A 22344-nucleotide genomic window follows, 5' to 3' on the forward strand; every position below is an offset into this window, starting at 1 on the left:
ATTTAGCATGTTCTAGCTTCATAGGCTAATCACCTTCATGACTGGTTGACAACTTTTGCCTTTCCATGAAGGTGGAAGTAAAATTTGTTAGTGTGCGTAGCATTTTATGACCCTGTTGTGTGCATGTGGGAATCCTCTTGCAGCCTTGTGATTGATCACCCCGTCAAATGCCCTAGGGGTGACTCGCAGGGTATTATGCTGATATAAATGTATAGGGATCTCCCGCACATTGGCCTATTCCGTATATCACTACTATGGCTCATTCTGCGGTGATCTCACCTATCCGAACCTACCCTCAGCTCTGAATGACCCACGCCAGCATCGCGCATCCCTTCCTCGGCAAGAGATCTCTATGCTTTGGTTTACCGACTCTGTCACCGCGTCAGCAAGCACCCTGCACCCTCCCGCACCGCCTCCACCCCCGCGCCGCCCCCAGCACCACGCACTACGACGCCGTGCACCACGGCCCCCGCGTGCCCCACTCCGGCCGGGTGACCTCGACGCCCGGAATCCGACCCCACCCCCTGCGGCGGCCGCTGCACCCCCGAAATCCCTTCTTCCCGCGGGGGCGGCCGCCGGCCCACCTGTTCCCGCCTCCGGGAGGGGGAGGGGGGGCAGTGGCAGCGGCGGGGGAAATGGAGTCGGGCGCGGCCTTGACGAGATCCGGAGCCGATTCCCCGCCCGCTCCCTTCGCTGCTCTCGCCTTCCCATTCACCTCGGCAGCCCATTCATAGCGCCGAAGACGCGCTCCGAGCACGTGTACCCACCTCAGTCCGTCCAGAAGCAGCCGTGTCGCTGGAGTGAGAGGACGCCATGGCAATGCTGCTCTTACCGCTCCTCGTGCTCATCGCTGGCCGCAGAGGTGAGTCACCAACAGCCCCCACCGTGGTGGCATTCGCCGCCTGCGGCTCCCAGCCGTCCGCTCCCTGTGCCCTGAATTGCCTGCTGACGAACGGCAATTGAAGATCGACACATACGAAGTGCGGGACAGATATAAGCGGGCGCATCACTCTCACTCAACCGGTGTTTTTGACGCCTGATTTTCGCTCAAAACTTGGATCGTCATCCTGAAATTTTCGGGGTTTTTTTAAGTGGACCCTCGTCAACATTCACTTGCATCCTAACGGTGAAAATTTTACCTCGGATTTATTTTTTTTTGCTTGAAATAAATACAAATGCTGACGAAGGTGTACATTATATTCCGTGAAATTTTCAAATTGACAGCTCAACTTTAAAACGAGTGTTTGGTCAACGGAGAAGAAAATTACGTCCGGCCCAGTGGGAGGGATGCATCCTCTTAGATGCTGAGATTGAGTACGGACTGAGAGTACGGAGCAAATGTTTGGATCTTCGTGACAGTTCGCCGAGGAGCGGACTCGTGGGCGCGGTGGCAGCTCGTTGTCGGCGGCGCGCTGCTTCGGTGGCCGCTCCCCCGCGCACCGGCGACGTAAAACGAACTGGGGACTCGCCGGAGTGCGTGGGGAGCGGCACCGGTGCGAGCGCGGCGCGGCTCGCGGGCGCCGCTCCGTTGCGCTGCGTAGTCGCGTGCCTCGCTCCCGCTGGATGTGGGCGAAGGCGAGGCTGTACTTCTGCGAGGGCAGTCAGTGACACGACAGTGAGGACAAGTCAAAACACGAATAGTTCCCATGATGTCTGTTAAGTTTTGTTTGTTTACGCAGCCATGATATCTTCATTCATATTTAAAGCAAGTGTCCTTTCATGGGAACGATTTCCTTCTTAGGTTTTGTCGAATTATTTTATTGCCATTGTGTTTGTGAGCTTGTTGCTACGATTGTCCCACCGTACACTGAATTTTTTGAGCGAAGGCAGTCCTGCTAATTGGCTTTCTCCTGAATGTTTCTCTCTTTATTAGTTTATAACACAACAACACGAAAATTAGATGTGATATTCTGTAGCCCATCACTTCCGAAATGGCTTATTGTTATTGGCTCGGTATTCGCAGGGATGCCGACACCTTACAAAAAATATTAGGGGGGCCCAAACCGGGGATCTTGCTCCGGGAAATTTTATAAGCAGTGAGTTTTAAGTTTTTTAAGCATTTTAGAAGAGTCATATGATCAACATTAGAACCCTGATAACTCGAATCTCGATATCTGGACACTCCCGGGAAAATCAACAAGTCTGACACATTTTTTCCTCACACCCATAACGAATTTTAGAGGGGGCTCGGGCCCCCTCAGGCCCTATGAAGTCGGCGCCTCTGGGCATTCGCCGGAAACGTGAGGAAACGCGGCTATACCCCTCGTTAGCTGCCGTGTGGATGACCGTTGAGGGTTTCGGAGCTGCTATGCCCGCAGTGTTGTCAAACGCTTTCATCCTACCCTTTGTTATGCTGCAGGAAGCCAATTCAAATCAGTATAAATTGTGTAAGATGTGCTATAAAGGCCTGGTTACACGGTGCATTAACACGTACAAGTTAATGTACGTTCGCGTGAATGATTTTGGTGGACCGGGACGGAACATGTACGAATGCATGAACCAAATTAGAATAGGTTCTATTTTCTGTTCATGCATTCGCACTAGTTGGGTGGTTATACGGTGCATTTTGGCATTCATTATCGCGTTTATGCATTTAGACATTAACCCGTACGTGTTAATTTATCGTGTAACCAGGCCTTAATTGGTGAAGACTAAATGAAAACATTGGAAAGCGGTGAGATTCGATAAAAACTGCTACGAGCGAGCAGAGCAATACACAGCTTTGCAGGAATCTGGTTGTCAGCCGCAGAGGACTCGGAGGCTACATGATAGTACGCCTTGATTGCGTGAGTAATTAATAACGGATATATGTCATAGTGATATTACTATCAGATCTTAGCGCCGCACAATATTTTTGAGTTCCGAACGAGCGATAGAATGGGGATATTTTTCCGAACGGATAGTTTTAGGAATACATGTTTGAAATAATAAATTACTTGAATTAACGTAACGTCGATGTCAGGTTGCCAAATCTCTCATGACATAAACCTCAGTTTTTTCCTTCTCTTGCATGTTAACGGCTTGTATCGTAACTTTTCCCTCCACACGCCTATCGAGACGGCTTCGCTGGGTAGTCTGTGAATGTGCTGTAGATACCGGCAATAATGAACATTTTTATGATAGCTTTAGGAATACGCTTTTCGCCCGATAATAAAGGACTTGAATTAATTTTACTTCGATCCCAGGTACATCTCCATAACACCCTGCGAGTCGTCATTAGTGTTTGGCGGGGGATGATCAACCACCAGCGTGCACCATACAAGAGGATTCCCATATGCACACCACACGGTCCTAAAAATGCTGCAGTTACTGACAAATCATACTCCCACATTCATGCAAAGGCAAAACTTAACAAATACTGACTACTACCAACTAAGACAAACTGCCAATAAAGCTAGAACACACAAAACATACTGTTAAAAATAATAAGAAAATTCCGAAACACGCGTTATGGAATACATAAGTTAGCACGCTACACTACAAGGTAATCAAATCTCTCAAGATGTACACCGCAGTTGTTTCTTCTCTTGTATGTTAACGGTCTGCATCGTAACACTTCCCTCCACACGCCCATTGAGGCAGCTTGCGGGGTTTTTTGTAGATGTGCTGTAGATACCTGCAATACTAGGCATTTTTCGGATAATTTTTGTGGCTAATGTGTTTGCTCGAGGCGGGGAAAGGGAGCGCGCCTCGCCATTCATTCGTTCCGGGTCGTTATTGCCTCGCGCTCTGTGTACACACGCACCGCATCCCTTCCCCCATCCCACTGGTTCCCAGTGATTTCCTCGCTGGGAAAAGCATGCGGGTCCCGGAGGATTCGTCCCAGCCGCTTGCTGTCTTCGCTTCGGACGGTCGCCGTGAAATACGGCGTCGTGTGCTCATCGCCGCACGTCTCATTTCGAGGAACCGGATTTGTCCGGCTTTCTTCCTCCCTTGTGGGATAGGTTTTCATGTCGTCCGCGCCGATGGATCGGCTCGAGTGTGGGCAGGTGTGCGGTGTGCCGCAGGCGTAGTCGGGGTGCGGGCGCGGTCGCAGAAGGGGTGCAGTGCAGCGGAAAGCAGTCGCCGTGCACTTGGTCGATCGACGGCTCGTAGTGGTCTCGTACGGGATCGTCGGTGTACCTCGTTCCAAGACCATCGTCATCTTCATTAGTTAATAATCCTAAGATTGGTTTGACGCAGCTCTCCATTCCTCTCCCCTCTCCACTAGCCTTTTCATAGCGACGTATTTCTTCTCTTTTACATCCTTTATACCTGTCCTATGCTAGTCATGCGGGGCCGTCCCTGGCACTTATTCCCTTTCACTTGTCCTGTGGTAGTTTTCATCGTGCCTCATAATGTGGCGAACTAAGTTGTCCCGTCTTCTCCTTAAGGTTTTAGAAGAGTTCTGTTGCCAAGTCCGTAGCCTGAAAAATATTTGGGGGTTCACCTAGGGCACGGGGAACATTTCTTGGAGGGTTTAGTTGGAGTGGTTGCTCTCTATGCTGGATCTCCCAAGCACTTTGGTGGGGGAAGGGTGAAGGTTGAATACCTAGAGCCCTTCGGCCTTGGGTACTGACTGTTCTTCAAGAATCGCTGATGGGAAGGACTGGTACTTTTAATAAAGTCTGAATCAGACCATTAATTTTTACGCCAAGACCTGGTCAATTATATTTGACTCGCTTGGGATAATTCCGAGCGAGAAAAGGGACTTTTTCTTCGAGGTGTTTCGGCTCCATAAACAATATATTTGAGACCTCCTAGATTGATTTCTTCTCGCTCGGAATAATCTCGAGTGGTCCTTTGGCTCATCACAGCTAGAATTTTCAATCCCATGGAATCATTACGCCTTCATCTGCTATAGCACAACATCGTTTGCGTCGTAATTGGGGTCATAATTTCCATACCAGTGATTTGGAGTGCTTTCTGTTTTTATTATAAGGCGAAACAACACGAATTCGTCGCCGTGCACTGATTGGCAGCAATGATTTCACGTGGGTTGTTGGAGTGGCTTATGATCTCACTTGGAGCAAACGTATCAGTTATTGGGTCAAGATAGTCGCAAATTAAGGTTTGTGAACAGGATTCTCGGGGAGTGCGATAGGAAAGGCAGAGAAACAGGCTGTTTTTACTCTCGTGGGAGCTCGTTCGGGGCACGCTCCCAGTATATCTTGGGATGCTCGTTAAATAGCCTCAATCAATGAGATGGAGCGCGAGAAGCGAAAATAAGCAAATGATGATTAATTACCTTTACGAATGTAATAATTAAGGTTCGCACCGTTGTCTTAAAGTCGTTAAAATCTTAGAAATAATCCGTCTACTTTCACGAATCAGCCACCATGCTCAGATTGGCCGCAGACGTAGGAAGGGACGGAAAACCAGACGGTCACAACTAGTGGGTAAATGCCTATTTATCCCTATAATTGTTGCTACCACTGAAAATGGTGGCGTCTGCAAGCAATCATTACAAATGTCACTTCCGCTATCCCTGAACTTGTACGTGATAAATGGTCGTGTGACTCAGGCTGGAAGGTCGCGAGAAGAGACTCATCTGTCGGTGTCAGCTTCCCATTAGCGGAGGCAGTGGGATAGCGTCCCATCCTATGAACGGAACATCGCACTTAATTGCTCTTCTCAAACCATCCGACATAGGAGCGGCATCAGTGGCGTAACTAAGACTATACTTTGGGGGGGGATGGGGTGGCGATCCTCAACCACCGTGGGGGAAAAAAACATGCCTGGAAATACATTTCACGTCATTTTCGCAGTAAAAAATTAACTTAAGCAGACGCAGTTATTAAACGTCAAAACTAGACAATAGTTTTAAATATTTTTTTTATTTCTCTGACACTTTGGGGGGGATCTATCCCCCTCATCCCCACCCCCCATAGTTACGCCACTGAGCGGCATAATCCCGCAAAATATCTCCACCCTCCGGGATTTGAAGCCAGCTCTCTTCTAAGTAGTTGAGTATCATTTTTTAGCCTTCAATTCGCAATTTCATCTCAGAATTTCAGAGATCCGCGACTGCACGGGAATAGAAATACTTTGGAATGTATTCGTTGTCATTTTTCTGAAATTTAGGTATCTGACAATCAGTACAAAATTTTGGAGCCGGCAGGTGCGTGAACAACTAAGTCCTCGATCGCATCTGCGGTATGTAACGTAATGACAAGACCATTGGACGGGGAAATAAATCGTTCGCATAATGTTTAAGTTAAGAATGGTAACCAGTTAACTTACACAGGCCTGAATACGAGTCCTGGATCCTTTTAAGGAGTTAGAAATTGATTACGTGTTCTTTCACAATCCTTGTTCTTTTATTTTCCGGAATTGTAGGTATCCGATGGAACAACAATAGCTCTGGCGGGTGCAATAAAAGTTCTATTATCATTTTTATCTCCGAATTTTGTATTATAGACGGTAATATATAACCTTAAGGTAAATTTAAGAAGGGTATATTAGCAGTGTGGTGTCCAATAGTGTGTAATTAACGCAAGTTTAATGAGGAATATGGATCACTAATCCATTCCTGGGAATTGTGAATTGATTGGCTGACAATCCTTTCTTGGGAATTGGGAATTGTTTGGGTGAGCACCCGTCATTTTCCTCCACGAGGACTCGTTTGTTCCACTCGAGCGAAGATCTTGCTCCTCCGTCGATGAATGCAATGTATACTCTCACATCATTATCTCACCATCTGTGCATACTAGGAATTGTTTTTCTTGAGTTAGTAAACGTCGTCCTGTAGGTCTGAATGAGCATAGAGCTGAATAATCTAGTGGAAATGCTTATCAGATTTACTTATTCATATATATATTATTTCCTTTCCTGAATTTAGGTGGAAGTTTCACTATTTTTCATTAATTGTTTGTATTTATCCGTAAAAATTGATTATTGCCTTTAAAATGTGAATTTGTATAATGAAATTTCAGTATCTAATCCATAAATGTACTCGAAATCATTTTTCTAGTAAGTGACTGCGCGTCACATGTTTACTGTTTGGAATTGGCTTGCATTCTTCGAGGATATTGCTCTGTCACTCTCATAAGGAAGGCGGAGAACTCAATCGTTGCAGACGCTTCTTTATTTCCCATTTTATATTACTTTCACGTAAGACGACTGATTGCTTTTTCCTCACTTTAACGGATCAAGGAACGAAGACTTTTGTTACATCATTCGATTTCCATCATTGATTACTTGTTTTTCATTATCTTTGAGATTGTAGTCAAAATCAATCATTGTCTCAGTGGTGGAATCAATGCCGGCCATCTGACCTCACTGTAAATATAAACGAGGGCGCTCGGTAATCGGAAGCTCTGGCAGATGTTGTAAAACCTATCTCAGTATTATTATGAGGAATAATAAAAGTTAGAAAATGCAATACTTGTAAATAAGTGTAATAATAGTTTGTTGGAAATAAAATTCCCAATCGAAATTTACTCATTGATAAAACAGGGTGACAAATGTCACTAAAAAGATTTTTGTACTACCAATTAATTTCGAGTCTGTTCCAATAACATGTTGTTAGACGCCGTCCATTGTAAGCCTGGAAACACACTTTATATAGGAAATTAACAAAATGAAACCAAACGCTAGGAGATAATCAGACCCGAACCCTTATCAACTTAATGGTGATATTTGGTGAAACTCTGTAACAAGACGCTTAATCTCAGATACACTGATATTGTGTGTTCCACGAATGTGTGGAAATTTGTTGAACATACAATATTTTTGTATCAGTGATGATGTTTTCATTACGTTATCGCCGATTTTGACGTTTCGATCCTGGTCCCAAGCAAGAAACCGAAAATTGCTTTCCTATATGTTTACTTGATGGCCTAATGAAGACAATCGTCGAGGGACAGGTAGATGGCAATAATAGAAAAGGAAGACCTCTAATGAAATATATGTGGCAGGTAAAGAAGGACGTGAAAGAGAAGAAATACGTAGGTGTGAAAAGATTAGCTAATAGGAAAATTGATTGAAGAGCTGCGTTAAACTAATCTTAGGATTGATAATTGCTTTTCGGGCTAATGCCGCGTCGACTTAATTTTGTTGGAGGAGAGTTTCGGGCGCATTCCAGCTCCTTTCTTCGGGTCCAAAAGAAGAATCAAAAGGGAAAAAGAAAAGAAGAAGTCGGGAGCTGGAATGCGCCCGAAACTGTCCTCCACCAAAATTGAGTCGACGCGGCACCAACCCGAAGAGCAGATATCAATTTAATCACCGTGGAAGCCTCCGTAACAATCTAAGGATTGTTGACCAATGAATGTTTACTACGTAAGACTAATCAATTGACCCGGCGGATGACTCGCGAAGACCTCGCTTAAATCGTTCGCCAGGACAGCGCCTAGTTCTGCATTGCCGTGAGACTCCCGTCACGGTGGCGCCCATTGTTGGGCTCGAAGCCACGATCCTCAGCGGCGTGGGATAGAGTCGGCCCTGCACGAGCTTTCTCTCCGCGTGAATGAGTGTGGGCATCCGAACGCGAAAGTGCAGTGTGTGGGCGGTTGGGACGTCGGTCGGAGGCGGGCAATCTCGACGGATTCCATCCAAGTGAGTGCTGAGTGGGTCAACTCTCTCGCCTTTCGCAGGATTGTCCCAACCCGATGCGATTGTGGTGCTTGGGAACTTTCGGACGCGTCCTTTGATCGCTTCCGGCGCACGATACATCGCTAAGCGATAAAATTTGATGACGCATCGTGTGTAAGCGATGCTATTTGATGTTGTCACGTAACCCGATGCTCTTGCGATGGAAGTAAGCGCGACGGAATCGAGATGTAAGCGTTGTAGTGATCTACAATGGACGTCTCTCGGCGGTCGCGATTGTCAGCAGCAAGAGCATGTCCTGCCGTTGTGGCAAATATTTTGGAGAAGGCGAACGACAGTCTAGGTCATGGGGATGAGTAGGGAAGAAGGGTGGAGAGAAACCCGGTGTCGGCATCAGCCTACTCTTTATAGTATGCTTCGCATCCGCTCAAACGGTCGTATTTTGTTTTTTTCGCTATTTTTTATTCGTTTAAAAATTGTACTATTAAATTGAAATTTTCATGGCATATATAATGTGTTTTTCTCTGCATGATTTGGAAATTTCAAGATGGTAGCATAAGTATTATGTTTCGTCACGGAAAGGGCCGATTGCGCGGGAATGTTGAGTCGCCTTAATTAAAGACGTCCAGAGGACCACTACTTAACGGCCGATCCTACAGACGGTCATTGCCGAGACGAAACTTAATGCGTATGCTACAATCTTAAAATTTCCCAAGTATGCAGGGAAAAATAAATTCAACACTCCCTGGAAATTTCAATAGAAAGGCGCAGTCGGAGTGTTGTTCCTGAAATTCTCTCCAGTAAGAACTCAAGCATGAGTCGGGCAATCGAATGTCTCCGCCATCGCTGGGAAATGAACCCAAGACTACGGGATGGAAGCAGTGGCGTAACCAGGAATTTCGTTCGGGGGGGGGGGGGGGGGCAAAACCAGGGGGGTACATTTTTTTAAAACAGGGTACTAAGTAATGGGTTTTAAAATAATTTTAACACTTTTCATAATCGAAAAAACTTCATTTGTTAAAGAAATATTTTTTAATTCATGATTTTTCAATCTTTTGTTTTCTTTTATGAAGGAAAATGATTGTGTTTTTATATTTCGGGGGGGGGTCCGGAGTTACGTATCCAGGGGGGCCGGACCCCCCCCATGGCTACCTCACTGGATGGAAGGCCCTCCCTTAGGCTGCTAGACGACCGCGAACGCCCCTGACAATGGCCCCTCCCACCCACTTCATCCGTATACGACATAATTTGCCGTACATTATTTCCAGAATGGTCGTGGCCAGGGAGTTTTCGATTCGTTCCGTATTTATTATTTCCAAACTTAGTTTTGTTCCTCATCGTATCAAATCAATTTCATAAAATCCAAATTATAATTTCCTTTGCGCCCTTCTGATTTTCTCATGACCGGAAAAACTCTTCGCCCGTTATGACCTTTTATATGGAAGATTGCTTGTATTATCATTTGCCTGAGAATTTGTCCTGTGTATCAAGTACTCATAAGGTTTAGGAGATTGTTTTTCCTACTTCCGTGGAAGATGGTGGAGCCACCAAAAGTTCAACTACTAGTAAGAAGGGTTTTCCAATTCATGTTTCCGTTTGCTGTGCTTTACCCAAACTGGGTCCTGATTATATTTGAATTCTTGCTTCTCTGGGTGTGTGTATTCTTCCTTAATATTACTGCCTCAGTTTCGAAACGATTGAACTCAACTTTGGTGGACTAAATTTTTGTTACAAAAAATCATTTTCATCGTCATTTTGTCACCGCGGAGCCCTAAAAGGAACCAAACTGTTGTACTACTGATGAAATCATGGGAACCTGTCAACGTAGAGGTTTATTTACTTGCTGTCTTTAAGTACTTAGAATGATAAATATAGTTCTTTTTCTAGATGCAATATCCGCAAAATATTTTGGTTGCTGCATCGCATATCATTTTTTTAAATTAAATTGGTCGTAATAACGCAAATCGATTGATTAATATGCTTGCGTCACGCATGGTATTCACAAGCGCAAGTTTTCGTCCATGGAAATAAATGTATACCTACCTTCCCGGGCATCACCATCTTTACGTGGCAGTCGTGCTCAAGGGTCCCTCTGACCCCTGAGGCTCACCTGACGCTAGAAATAGTAATTTTTTCGTGGGAAGGCCACCCAAGGTGGATTGGGCGTGGAGGAGAGGTTAGGTCGAAGGGAGTCCTCGGCATAGTGTCAAGTCAAGTACAATGGGAATGGATGAGGGAGATCCATTCATTTATCAGTTTCTCTGAAAATACGGGAGTCACAGAGTTGAGTCCCTTGGGCATGTGGCGCAGCTGGATGGCTTCGTCTTTTAAATTCCATCAGGTATGGAAACAAAATGTACTTGGCATAATAGTAGAAAAATATTCTTTTAAAAACGTAGAAAATGACTCGGGGGATTTGAAACTTTTCTATTATCTTGACTGCTTCCCTAAGGAATCCCCTCCATAAAAAACTATAATAATACATGATAAAAATAGATCTCATTATTAAACTATTACCCTAAGATAGTAATTATATCATTATTTATGTAATTTATTTCTAGTTAAACGTAATTATTTTCGATATTATATATCGATTGTTCATATTATAATCGATGATGCCACAGTTCAATACGAACTCGATCGCAAGCCCATTGTGGCTTTGGGCTGGGCTATATCCTCCGTAACCACCTACGCTACGCCGCCACATACCGACAAGAGTGAACTCAGGAAAAACACTTTTCATATTTCTGGGCCTTATATTTATATTTAATGGGTTGACATGCCTTAAATGCAGAATTTTAATCTCAATTAAATCATTTTAGGCAAAAATGCGATATATTTCACCATTTCTGTTTGAAGTCATTTTGGGTAAAAATTAAAAATCCCCTCTTAGTTTTATCAAAAGCTCTTGATTGTATTCTATTCAGAGAAAGAAAATGTTGCTTTCCAGTTTTTTGTCGGATATGCAAAAATGTCACAGCCTTCAAAGTGAGGGTACCAGTTTTCATGGAAATTGTCGCGGGAAGATAAAGGTACAATATCTTATCCGCTTATATCTTATTTAGTAATGGCAATACTAATGATTGTAGTGCTACAAGCATCCTAGAACTTTTTAATGTGGATTTCAGCTACGGCGCTTTAGCTTTGTCTCATTATGGAGTGAAATATTTGGCTAGAGGAAAGATAGCGAAATTGTTTTTTTGTGCTTCCTTTACTTTTGAGTTTGATTTGTAGCGAGAAAGAAGTTCATCTGAACCTGGGAAAGGGATTGGATTAATGTGACGACTTCAGTGTTAGCTTTTTAACCTGTGGAACCGGATTCAAACCCCGGCGATCCCAGAGATTTTTCAAACTTCCCGATACTTGCACCAGTCTTTTTGGAGGGCACTTCAAGGACAATACGTCGGATGGTACGTTCATCCCCGGTCTCCTTGACGACTTTCGTTAAGAGCAGGCTTACGTCTGCGCCGAGTTTTTCTGTACTCCTCCTTACCCACCCTTCCCTCATGGCGCAGCCTGAGCTTTTAGCCGCCCTCTTTAAACACCTACCTGAACGAGGAAATTAACTACAGGCCTCAACTCGTCCATGATGTGCTCCCTAGGTTTAAATAATTTTCTGCTCCATATTTTTATCATCACCTGACTCTGCAAATCACGTCTAGTTTTCCAAGTAGCCTCGTATTGAGTGTGCTAAGAATCCCCTTTTAAACGTGTATGTCAATTCGCGATTTCGTTCTTGAAAACTCTATTTGAGACATGAATACTATAGAGTCTCGTTCTAGGAAATACGCTGAACTTTGTGTAAAATATCTGTATGAAAAGCGTGTGTTGGAATTGAAGCAGTGTCATCGATCACATTTTCCACTATACCTGCCTTTGCTGCGTCCTATCGCGAATCATTGTTGGAAGTTCAGTTTTTCTCTTCCAGGGTACCCCATTCTTAGTTCTGCCTACAAGAATATGACGCTCTCAGTCTCAAAGATATGCGCTATAATTAGTTTTTCAAATGAAAAATAATAAATGAGATGAGTTTATGACAGGAAAGGAGTAATAAAATGTCTGTTTGCCATCAAACCCTCGGAAACTGGCTTTTTGGCTTGTGTGCACGCTTGTAACTGAAATTACCCCCAATGCAGAGGTCGTTGTCGTTCCGTGAGTGTGGAGCAAACACTGCGGAATGACAGTGACTCCCAGCGATTCCAAAGGAGCGCATGAACTTGCACACGCTGATATGATGAACGAGATACACGCAAAGTAATGCGGAAAAACCTAAGTTGTTTCTCAACAACGTCGTAAATGGCTTTTTTTTTAAACAGTTACGATGACGTGCGTGGTATTTTACATCTGGGGGATCTCGAAAATTCATTATTATGGCAAAATGGATCAAACTCACTAAAAATTTCCGGCAACAACGTCGATGTACCAAATATTCATCGCATATGTCCAGTTTTCCTTAGCGCCTGGAAATATTCTTTGTATTCTGTTGTCTACCATTGTACAGGATGCATTGAGTCATTGTATACCGTTTTAAAGGGAAGATTAGAGAGATGGCTTTGTAATCCAAAATCTCTCAGTGTACGTGCGTTTTTTTCATATTATTTAGCACTGCCCTTTTAACATTCAATGACGTCGGAAATTAATGCAACCCTAGTCGTGTAGAGTCGTTGACCTGATAAGCGGTCAGCTATATCGCTGAAATTTGCATAAAATGCTATCATGTTTTTTACGGTGGCCGTTGGTGAGATAAAAGTCCTTCTTCTCTTTTCCACTTTGTCGTCAAATTAAATTTATTGAAGCAAGTACCACTCTATTCACCATGTACCACTCTACTCATGTACCACTCTATTGATTTATTGGTCACTAATCCCATGGGCGTACCCAGCGGAGGGTAGGAGAGGCCAGCCACCCCCTAATATAGAAGCAAAAATCACAGAAGTCTTTAAGGTAATTCAGGTGAATGGAAACTAAAGTTTTCAACATATCTTCTTTAAAATCACGAAAAATTATATAATTATAACTAAATAAAACTATTTTTATTTCAAGCTAATAATTTTAAAAACGCTGTTATAATTTCTTTGAAGTCTTGGTTCCATCCACCTTTTCCTTGCTATTATGTTACAACTTTAACGACCATGGTTTGCCACCCCCGCCCCTAGTTTTGATCTTGGATGCGCCCTTGACCGATCCGGTTTTATCTGATGTGGTCATCATCAAGTCAACTTCATTCAGTTTCCATGGGCAGCAATGAACGAGTCGATCTACTTTGAAGGTTTTTAATATCCATCATGAATAACTGATTTCCTTTCTATCTCTATCTATGTTCATAGAGGATTCACACTAAACGTACGGTATTGAGGGGCGGTTCAAGTTTGTTTTGTTAGGAGGCTCACTACTTATGGCGGTATGCAAATCTCTCAGCGATAATGTATCTGGTTAGACTTAGCTTTAGATCGCTTAGCTTTATTATTCAATTATCTTTAAGTATTTGTTGTTAAATTAGTGAAATGAAAAATTATATTGAAGAGCCACCTCAACGATGACCATCTTATCCATTTCTCTGAAATTACGGAGGGGATTTTACCCGCCCCTAATAAAACTTGTCTAATTCATTTACCAATCGTGCATTATAATCGACGTTAACCTTTTCAGGAAATTTTGAGTAAAAATTAATAAATTGAATGGTTGGAAAATTGATAAAATGAGAGTTGGAAATTTTTTTTACCATTTATTTCCTCGTTTTGTGCATTAATTAGGGCATCAAATTCTAAACCTGCGGCGTTATCTGCTGGACCATTGTATCTGTGAGATGAGAAAAACGTTCAGAAAGAGAAAGCGAAGAAATGAGAAACAAAAAAATGTGCAAAGATGCTGTTCTTTGTGTCTCATTTGCTTTGCTTTCTCTTTGTGATTTCATCGGAAACTCTCCCACTCCGAAAGGAACTCATGGTTCGTCCAAATATTCAAATAATCTTGCAAGGCGCTGCTTCGTTGCGGTACAATAATGTCTCAAGTATTGCAACTCTTGCTCTGGTCTCGTAGACGTGTATATGCACAACCATCAAATACACCAACGGCGATGATGTAAACTCACGGTATAAATGATTAGCGCATTCGGGAACCAGTGTACTCTCATCCGAGGGAAAAGAGAACTCCGCAGACTGCGAGACCGTGTATAAGGTTGTGGTGAGGAGTTAATAATGACTAAATGTAATTGTATGACTAATCATTCCTCATGACTCATATTAATCTTCTTGGATGAGAGAACACTGAGCGAAATGTACGATTTTAGTCACGCGAGCAAGAACAGTACTTTTCATGTTCACTGCAGCCCGAGAAAAAAGTGTCCAATGTAATGGAAGAGGATCTCCTTCACGAATCACAGAGTGCCTCTAATATTCATTAGCTCTTTCTTTATTTATGTAATACTCGTAGTACACTTAGGGTGCTTAGGTTTGAATTTAGGTCGATGTTTTGGATGGGGAGGGTGGTTCACTATTATCCAGTGTATTTACTTTATTTTACTCCCTGGATGCTTTCTGCTTCCGAACCCTCAAGCACTTTTATAACATATCAAACGCCGTCCGTAAGTATCTTTTTCACTCTTAATTCTGCTTCTAACTTCGACCGGGATGATAATCTCCATGTGACTCATCTGGCGAAGTAAAAACCCTACCCTGTTTACCATAACGACTATTTGTAAATTCAAATGCTCTTTGGTGCGCTCTGTTCGTTTCAGATATCGCCCAACTGCCGGTAACGTATGGGGGGTCCCCCACGCCTCCGTCGTATTCCAAGTGAAAAGGCCCTAGGGGAAAGAGTTAACTGCTGCCTTTATCTCATTCTCGGATTTTTCGAGATCCCTGTCTGTGATAGGTATCCATATTTCTGCATTGCACGCTCACATGTTTCTCGTTTACCACTAATATTAAGGGACATAAGGATAGTGAGAGTAATAATTATTAGCATTAATGACAGAATTAAAAATATCATAAAAAGAAATAAAAAGGCCAAAGATTAATCGAAAAAAACTGCTGTCACTATGCCCTTAGTAGCATGCAAAGTACCTCACAAACATGATATTTGGTAATTTAAATTTCCTGATCACGTTCCCTTCTTTTGCTAGAGCTACTACATTTTTCCCCAAGTGTTCATGCTTTAGAAAGATAATTTCTGATACTGCGCACACCTTTTTTGCTACGAAGTCGTTCTTCCAAAAATTCAGATTCGTCATCCCAATGACATTCCAGAACCACACTCCGTCCTCTACAATGTGGCGAATTATACCTTTCATGCAGAATGATCGAAATTTCAGAACAAGAATCGAGAAAAAATCCGATTCCATTTTCCGGCTTCCCTGCGACCAAGAAGGTTTCCGCAGTGTTGAGATTCCTATTTCTGAAACTATTTGAGAGCTGGCATATCGTAAAGTGGTAGCCACTTGCCCGATAATCGCTTGTAAATTTTATAAATCCTTTTAGAGAACATAATAATTCTAATGAGGAGCTGTCTTGAAACGTTGTTGGTTGTTTGAACAATTGTTTCTATGGATATTTCTTTTCCAAAAATAAACTATTCCGAAAAAAGAGCAGTGGCTAAGCTCCACGTGGCTTGCATGTCCTAACCTTATAGTGATGTTTTTGCTTTCAACATTTCCCTTTATCAAGCTGAAAATAATACGTCCCACGTCCCTACTTGGCTTGGATATAGGCTTCATTCATTATGCTTTTCCTTATCATCTCTTTGAAAGAGAGGAATGGCATTTGTGTTTTCTCAATCTTCAAACACGATATGTTAAGACAAATATCATTTTCTCTGTTCCTAATGTTATCTTCGAATGAGGTGGTATTTCCGAAAATTTTTCAGGAACTCAGGGCGACTTTGGTTAATACCGGGGGACAACTTTGACTTAGTGCCCCGATGTTGTGTTCCTCGATATCGACAGGAAACATGATTCCGGGAACTGGTTCTTTGTTTGCCTTGAATCTTAGAGTGATTGTATTCTTCGGAACGCTTGATGAAAGCACTTTGTCACGAGTAATTGATTTGGAACAAAGGCTTCGGTTTCTCTAATTCGCCGATTGTCTTGGAATTCTGATCATTGTCTGGTGAGACTACTGTCCCTATCCTACTGCCAATATATCTTCAGTTAATACGTCTAAATATTATTCCATTCTAATATAATTCAGGTTTCACAGAAATAGTTCATGATTCTTTAATTGATTCTGATAGAGCTATACTTGCTACTCCTTACGATTATTTTTATTTTGCACGCAATTAACTTCATTCTTCCGTGATAAGACTTATACGTGTGCTTAATTTTTGCAGACCATGCTCTGTCTTGCTCTAGAAATATCCAAACGTTCGCACTAGACCACCTGCGCGAGTTCAGTGCTCTCACTTATGTATCAGAGAGCTCTCAATGAAACAGCGTTGCGTGGACGTAGCTGCACACAACGCTGGTTTATATAAGTTTAGATGGATATAATTTGAACTAACTCATCTCAATGTCTTGATCAATAACTCCTGCATTATAAATCCATGTCTACTTATTCGTCGAACTGAATAAAGGACCTTTGACTATTAGCATTAGTATCGATGTGCTGGTTTCCGCGTATACAAAGCAGATTTGGTCGCTTGATAGAAGTTAAAACCAACTTTTGAAGCTGGTACGTCTGACCTCTGCTTTAATACATTCTCACTCGCGAAATTCACTTCCCTCATTCATTATTCTTTATCTCGCTTCGTGAAAACGATGGGGCATTCACAGGTTGATGAAACCATTGCATCAGAATTTACTCTGCGCAGAACATTTACTAATGGGGAACTTGCATGAATTTTTTTATTTCATAAGCGGACAGAAAATTATTTTCTGAATACAACAAAGAAAACCGCATGTAAATCTGAGTTTTCGTTCGCGAGATATTTAATGATAAATATAACGAATTTTAAAGCGCGGGAAAAACTCCCTCACCCCCCAAGCCACTGCCGACGAAGCCTCGATGACGTCAAAGGTGCCTAAACATCACGCGAAGCTATTGTTGTGATTGTTTGTAATAGTTGCCAGCAGTTGTGAGAGCTTCGTTTGTTAGACGTGTTGATTATTTTATATTTAAAGATAAATATCCGACGATAGAGGCTTGGAAGCCCTCGTATTTTGCATTATTTATAATATTAATATCTGAGTAAGGGCATAAAATATAAAACTGGAGCAGTTAAACCAAAAATTTGATAATACCTAAATAACATCATTGTAGGAGTCTGAGCCACGGCCGTTGGAGGGGGGATTCGTTAATTGTAAGTTGATATTATCGACGGCATATCGTTTAAGTATGTAATTAGAACGATTTTGATGTTTACTAATGTCCGCTTAGCTTTTATATACAATAACTTCATCCGTTTATTCGTAGGTACCGGAGAATTCGTCGTTTAGGACTGTCTGTGCTTGTATTATGGGGTGAATTCCAGTCAATGCAACTTTTGCTCGCTGATTGGAGACATCTAGGAACATTTTTGTGCCAAAATAGTGTTATTTTCAACGTGACATCTCCCGTTAAGCAACTGCTAATAATCACAGTGCCAGTGGTTGTAATGCACAAAGTTTGACAAGGTTGAAAAATATCGGCCAAGAGTTATCAGTGTTCCATCGTGATTGAATTGTAAAAAGTGCTATTACGCTATCGATAAATGTCTAACAGTAGTGTAAAAATTGTCAGTGGCGTGCTAATCTCCGTTGTTCACCGTAGATATGACATTTCACGATCACGCTATTGAAATAAAAACTGTGTGTGAAGTTTGTTATTCCATTATTTCAACGAATAGTGGTGAGAAATGTCACCTGTGTCACTTGTGTGGGCTAATTTAAGGGTTTAAATCAGTGAATAAATAGTTGTTTTCATCATAACGAGTCCTGTTATTGTAAGTTGTACGTGATGAATATAAGAATGTGATAGTGACATCCAGTTTTTGATAAGAGTATTTGCCTATTTCCCACTATATTTTTATGGTATATGCTAGTATATTGTTTATGGATTTACCAATATTATTGATATAGGTTGTAGCTTGCGTGTGTGTGTTGGGAGCGGAACCGATTCGCGATCTCACATGTGGATTGTGTGCAGACTGTTTTGCTATGAATTCGTACCGTAGGACGGATAGGACTACCTTCTCCGTTAATCCGGCGTTGCCAAATTCAACAGCACAGCTTACTCTAATGCCAACAGCACAGCTTACGATCGTTATCCTCCAGTATTACAAGTTTCTTTTACAACTCGATTTGCCGCCGACGTATAGCAATAATTTGTCTTAACAAATTCCATGAGGGTCGTGGCATCAATTTTTGGCGTCCTAAAAAAAGGCTGGTGTCCTAACACCCTATGCCACACGCCTTTTAGGCGGCTTGCGAGGTATTATGTAGACGTAGATGAATTTCAGGTGTACTATTCGAACGAGTGGCAACGTTATCATCCATTTTTCTGATAACCAAAACACACGAAGTGAAACACTTGTACTTCATCATCCCGATGCCGCATTATTAATATCCCAAGTAATAATCTAGGCACAATAGCAATAGGAAAACTTGCCCAAGAATAACAGAACAAAATAAAGTGACGATGAGCGGCTAAATACTCCCTCAAAACAAATTTTACACCATGCGCTTAGCGTATTTCCCTACTCCCTACGGTTGTTTAGGCACCTATGACGTCACGCCTGGCCTCGGCAACGCTCGGGTGTCTTCGCGCAGTGGTCGGCTCAGAGAAATTTTTCTCGATTTTAAATGCAATTTTTTTATTTCTTTTGATGTTGAATGGAGAAACTGAAGGTATTTTTGCGAGCTAATGTATCCATTTGACTAATTCAAAATAGTTTTTAGAGCAATCTACGACCCATGCAAGTTCCTCAACCAAAACATTGTGCTGTGCCATAGGGAAACCAATTTAAATATATTGCTCCCTCGCCGGGGATTAGAATTGAAGTTGCTTTTGGAATATTGACCTTTTTTATTAGGTTCCAAAAGATGGAAAGGAAATTGATATCCTCTCTTGGTTAAGCGTCATTTTTGAGAAATTAGGAGTGAAGGAGTATCTAACCATTGAGATGGAACAATATAAAAAAAGGTTTCCTCCTCTTAAATATATGCATGGATGGTCGATGAATATGGGAACTGAGAAACAGGAAGTTGAAAACATCTGCCAGCTATGTAGATTGAGGTAATGTACTACTTTCTGATGAAACTGATATCTTGGTATCTTACCTGTGATCTTAAAATGGCAGCCTAACCCAGGATGGAGCCACTCCTCGGCTATTTGCCGGACATTCTGTGCTTCCTTTCACTTACATATTTAATGCATTTCAAATGTATATACGCACACATATGCACCCTTATCTACCCTAATTCGTGGGAAAATTGCACTATTTATCGAGTTGCTCCGTTACCATCGATAGCTTCGATCATGTACATACGTTAACAGATAGGCCCCTTCATACATCATACCATTAAGGCAGTTCATACCAATAAATTCTAATATCAATCCTGACCACCGGAGGCTCACTGTTTATATTTTCACCTGACGAGACCAGTCATAGCATGGTTATCGTCTTCCTCACCTCCGTAATTCTTCTCGCTCTGAAAAAAACGTCTGCCTCTTCCAGCGCTGCACTAGCCATTCGTAGGAATATTTATGATCTTCCTTTCATTCACACTGAAACACATTTTTTTAATAATCCCGTACTTATCACTTCACATCCCCACCCGACCTTTTGGAAAAACCGCCACCTACCCCAACTAAAATCCGTCTTTTCCCTTCCCAGAAATCACTGTTTTACCGACATCCTACATTTTCAACACCATTTCGTAAGGTACATATTTATTTATTTAATTGCACATTGCAAATCCGGTAATGGTCTGGTGGCAAGTAATTAACAGCTAAAATGTAAAGCCTTTTCAATGATTATGATATTAAGCAAACAAAAAGAAACAATATGAAAAATGAACCGATCGAGAAGCGCAAATCCAAAAAAAATTACAATAGAAATCAAGAAAAGCCTATGTCTCACAGCAATAGAAGTCAATCACCAGAACGAAAGGCTATTCTTACTTTCAATTTGCGACGGAATGAAGTCTTTTGATCTCCTCCTTAAATCTTTTTGCTGTTTTTGTATAAGGATTTAAGAGTTTCTTATTTCTGTGTGCTTCGACAAGTACCATAAAGACTCGATATGCGACTATTTGAATGCAATTTTTAAAATAAATATAGCGCGGAAAGCTTTTTTTGTGGATTTCAGTCGATGAAGTGATCTCAAACTCAATTTGCATCCGTTTGAAATTGCGTATCTCTTCACATGACCACCCAGCAATTACTTTTCATTTTAGGCTTCACCAAAACAAGATGAAATGGGTCGAACCCTTTGCAGCGCGGCGTTTTCCCTCTCAAAGAGCAGACCTTTGTCAACATTCGCCTGTATCTCGATAATGAAAATTTTGAACCTGAAATGATACTGATGTGAATATCTGAAAATTTTTAATTTATGCAATCAATACAAGTAAATATTTACAAAGTTCTACTTTCTATGCGCACAAAATTTCAATATGGTATAGTTTAAGAAATTAATATGGTACGGGAAGAAACTGGTCGAGCGTGATTGAATGCTCCTCTTTTGCTCAAGCACAAGCGTTCTATTCAGTTGGTGCTACCAGTCGTCGAACACTGACATGTTAGTGCTCGGAATTCCTCCCAGTGTTACACTTGAATGAATCGGCCGTGTCATTTACCTCAAAACGGTCGAGAGATTTCCAACATGACTAGATCGCTTGCTGAAGGTCGAAGGTGTGATTCCATTTCCGTCTGCGTAATATCCTTCAAATCATCTCTAAGGTGCTTGGTGGGGCATAGTTTTACCCAAATTACATGACGCTATGTGTTACGCATGTTAAGGTGCTACCAAAGTGACTCTTGAATGTTAGTGTTTATCTCTTACCAAGTACGATCGATTCATTCCATTCAATGCATTAAAAATTAGACCAGAACTATACCTCGACCTGAGGCCATTCATATACCTGGAAATATTTAGCCCTGTGAATGCTACTGGGCGCAGAATTCGGTAATGGTTAAGTTGCTAAGTAGCTTTACTGATTGACAAAGGCCGAGTAAATCACTTACAACTTTTTTTAGGGATTCATTCATGGAATAAGTGAAGTTCGAAACTTCCTCGATCTGGAATCTATTTCCCTGATTTTGTGATCATCGTCCAATCGACTGTAGTCAGTATTGTCTCCCAAAATGCATTGGACGACGTCTGAAAACATTTCGCCTTTTCCTATTTCAAAGATAGTTTCGAAGATTTATCTTTGGCAGACTGTATACCAAGGGTTTATTTTTGAATAACGAAGATATCCCGCTACCTCCAATCTGACCCTTTTACCCTCGTCACCCAGGACTTATTGTTCTCGATGGAAAGTACAAACATCTTCGGGTACAGCATTGTGCCCAATGTACTGGAATGCCGTTATGAATGTACCCATATGAGTACTATAGTGAATTAATAGGTATCGAGTATCCAGGCGAATGCCTGAGGAAAAAGCAATATATCCCTCAATACCTGTGCTGTGTACGTCAAGCTAATCGAATTTTCATGGAGGCATTCAAGTTTTAGTGTAGGGTAGGGAGGTAACAGTTCTGGGCATTCCTCTGAGTACTAGCGGAGCAATGTGTATGTAAGGTCATCGAGTACCATCTGGATAGTGTTTTCTGGAATATTTCTACTCTGATTCTTTCGGAACACTCATACTGGGATGCATGGCGTTGTTGATGCCACTTT

At 42.0% G+C, this 22344-nt stretch overlaps 1 protein-coding gene across 1 annotated transcript in view; it reads left to right on the top strand.

The window, feature by feature from the left end:
- Positions 1-712: 712 nt before the first annotated feature.
- Positions 713-22344, top strand: part of LOC124171057 — a 57666-nt gene continuing 36034 nt past the window's right edge. The window contains exon 1 of the mRNA XM_046550204.1: positions 713-862. Within this exon, the coding sequence (XP_046406160.1) occupies positions 814-862 (49 nt within the window). The 5' untranslated portion in view covers positions 713-813. The remainder of the gene's footprint in view (positions 863-22344) is intronic.

This window comes from Ischnura elegans, chromosome X (assembly GCF_921293095.1).
Source record: "Ischnura elegans chromosome X, ioIscEleg1.1, whole genome shotgun sequence".
NCBI lineage: Eukaryota > Metazoa > Arthropoda > Insecta > Odonata > Coenagrionidae > Ischnura > Ischnura elegans.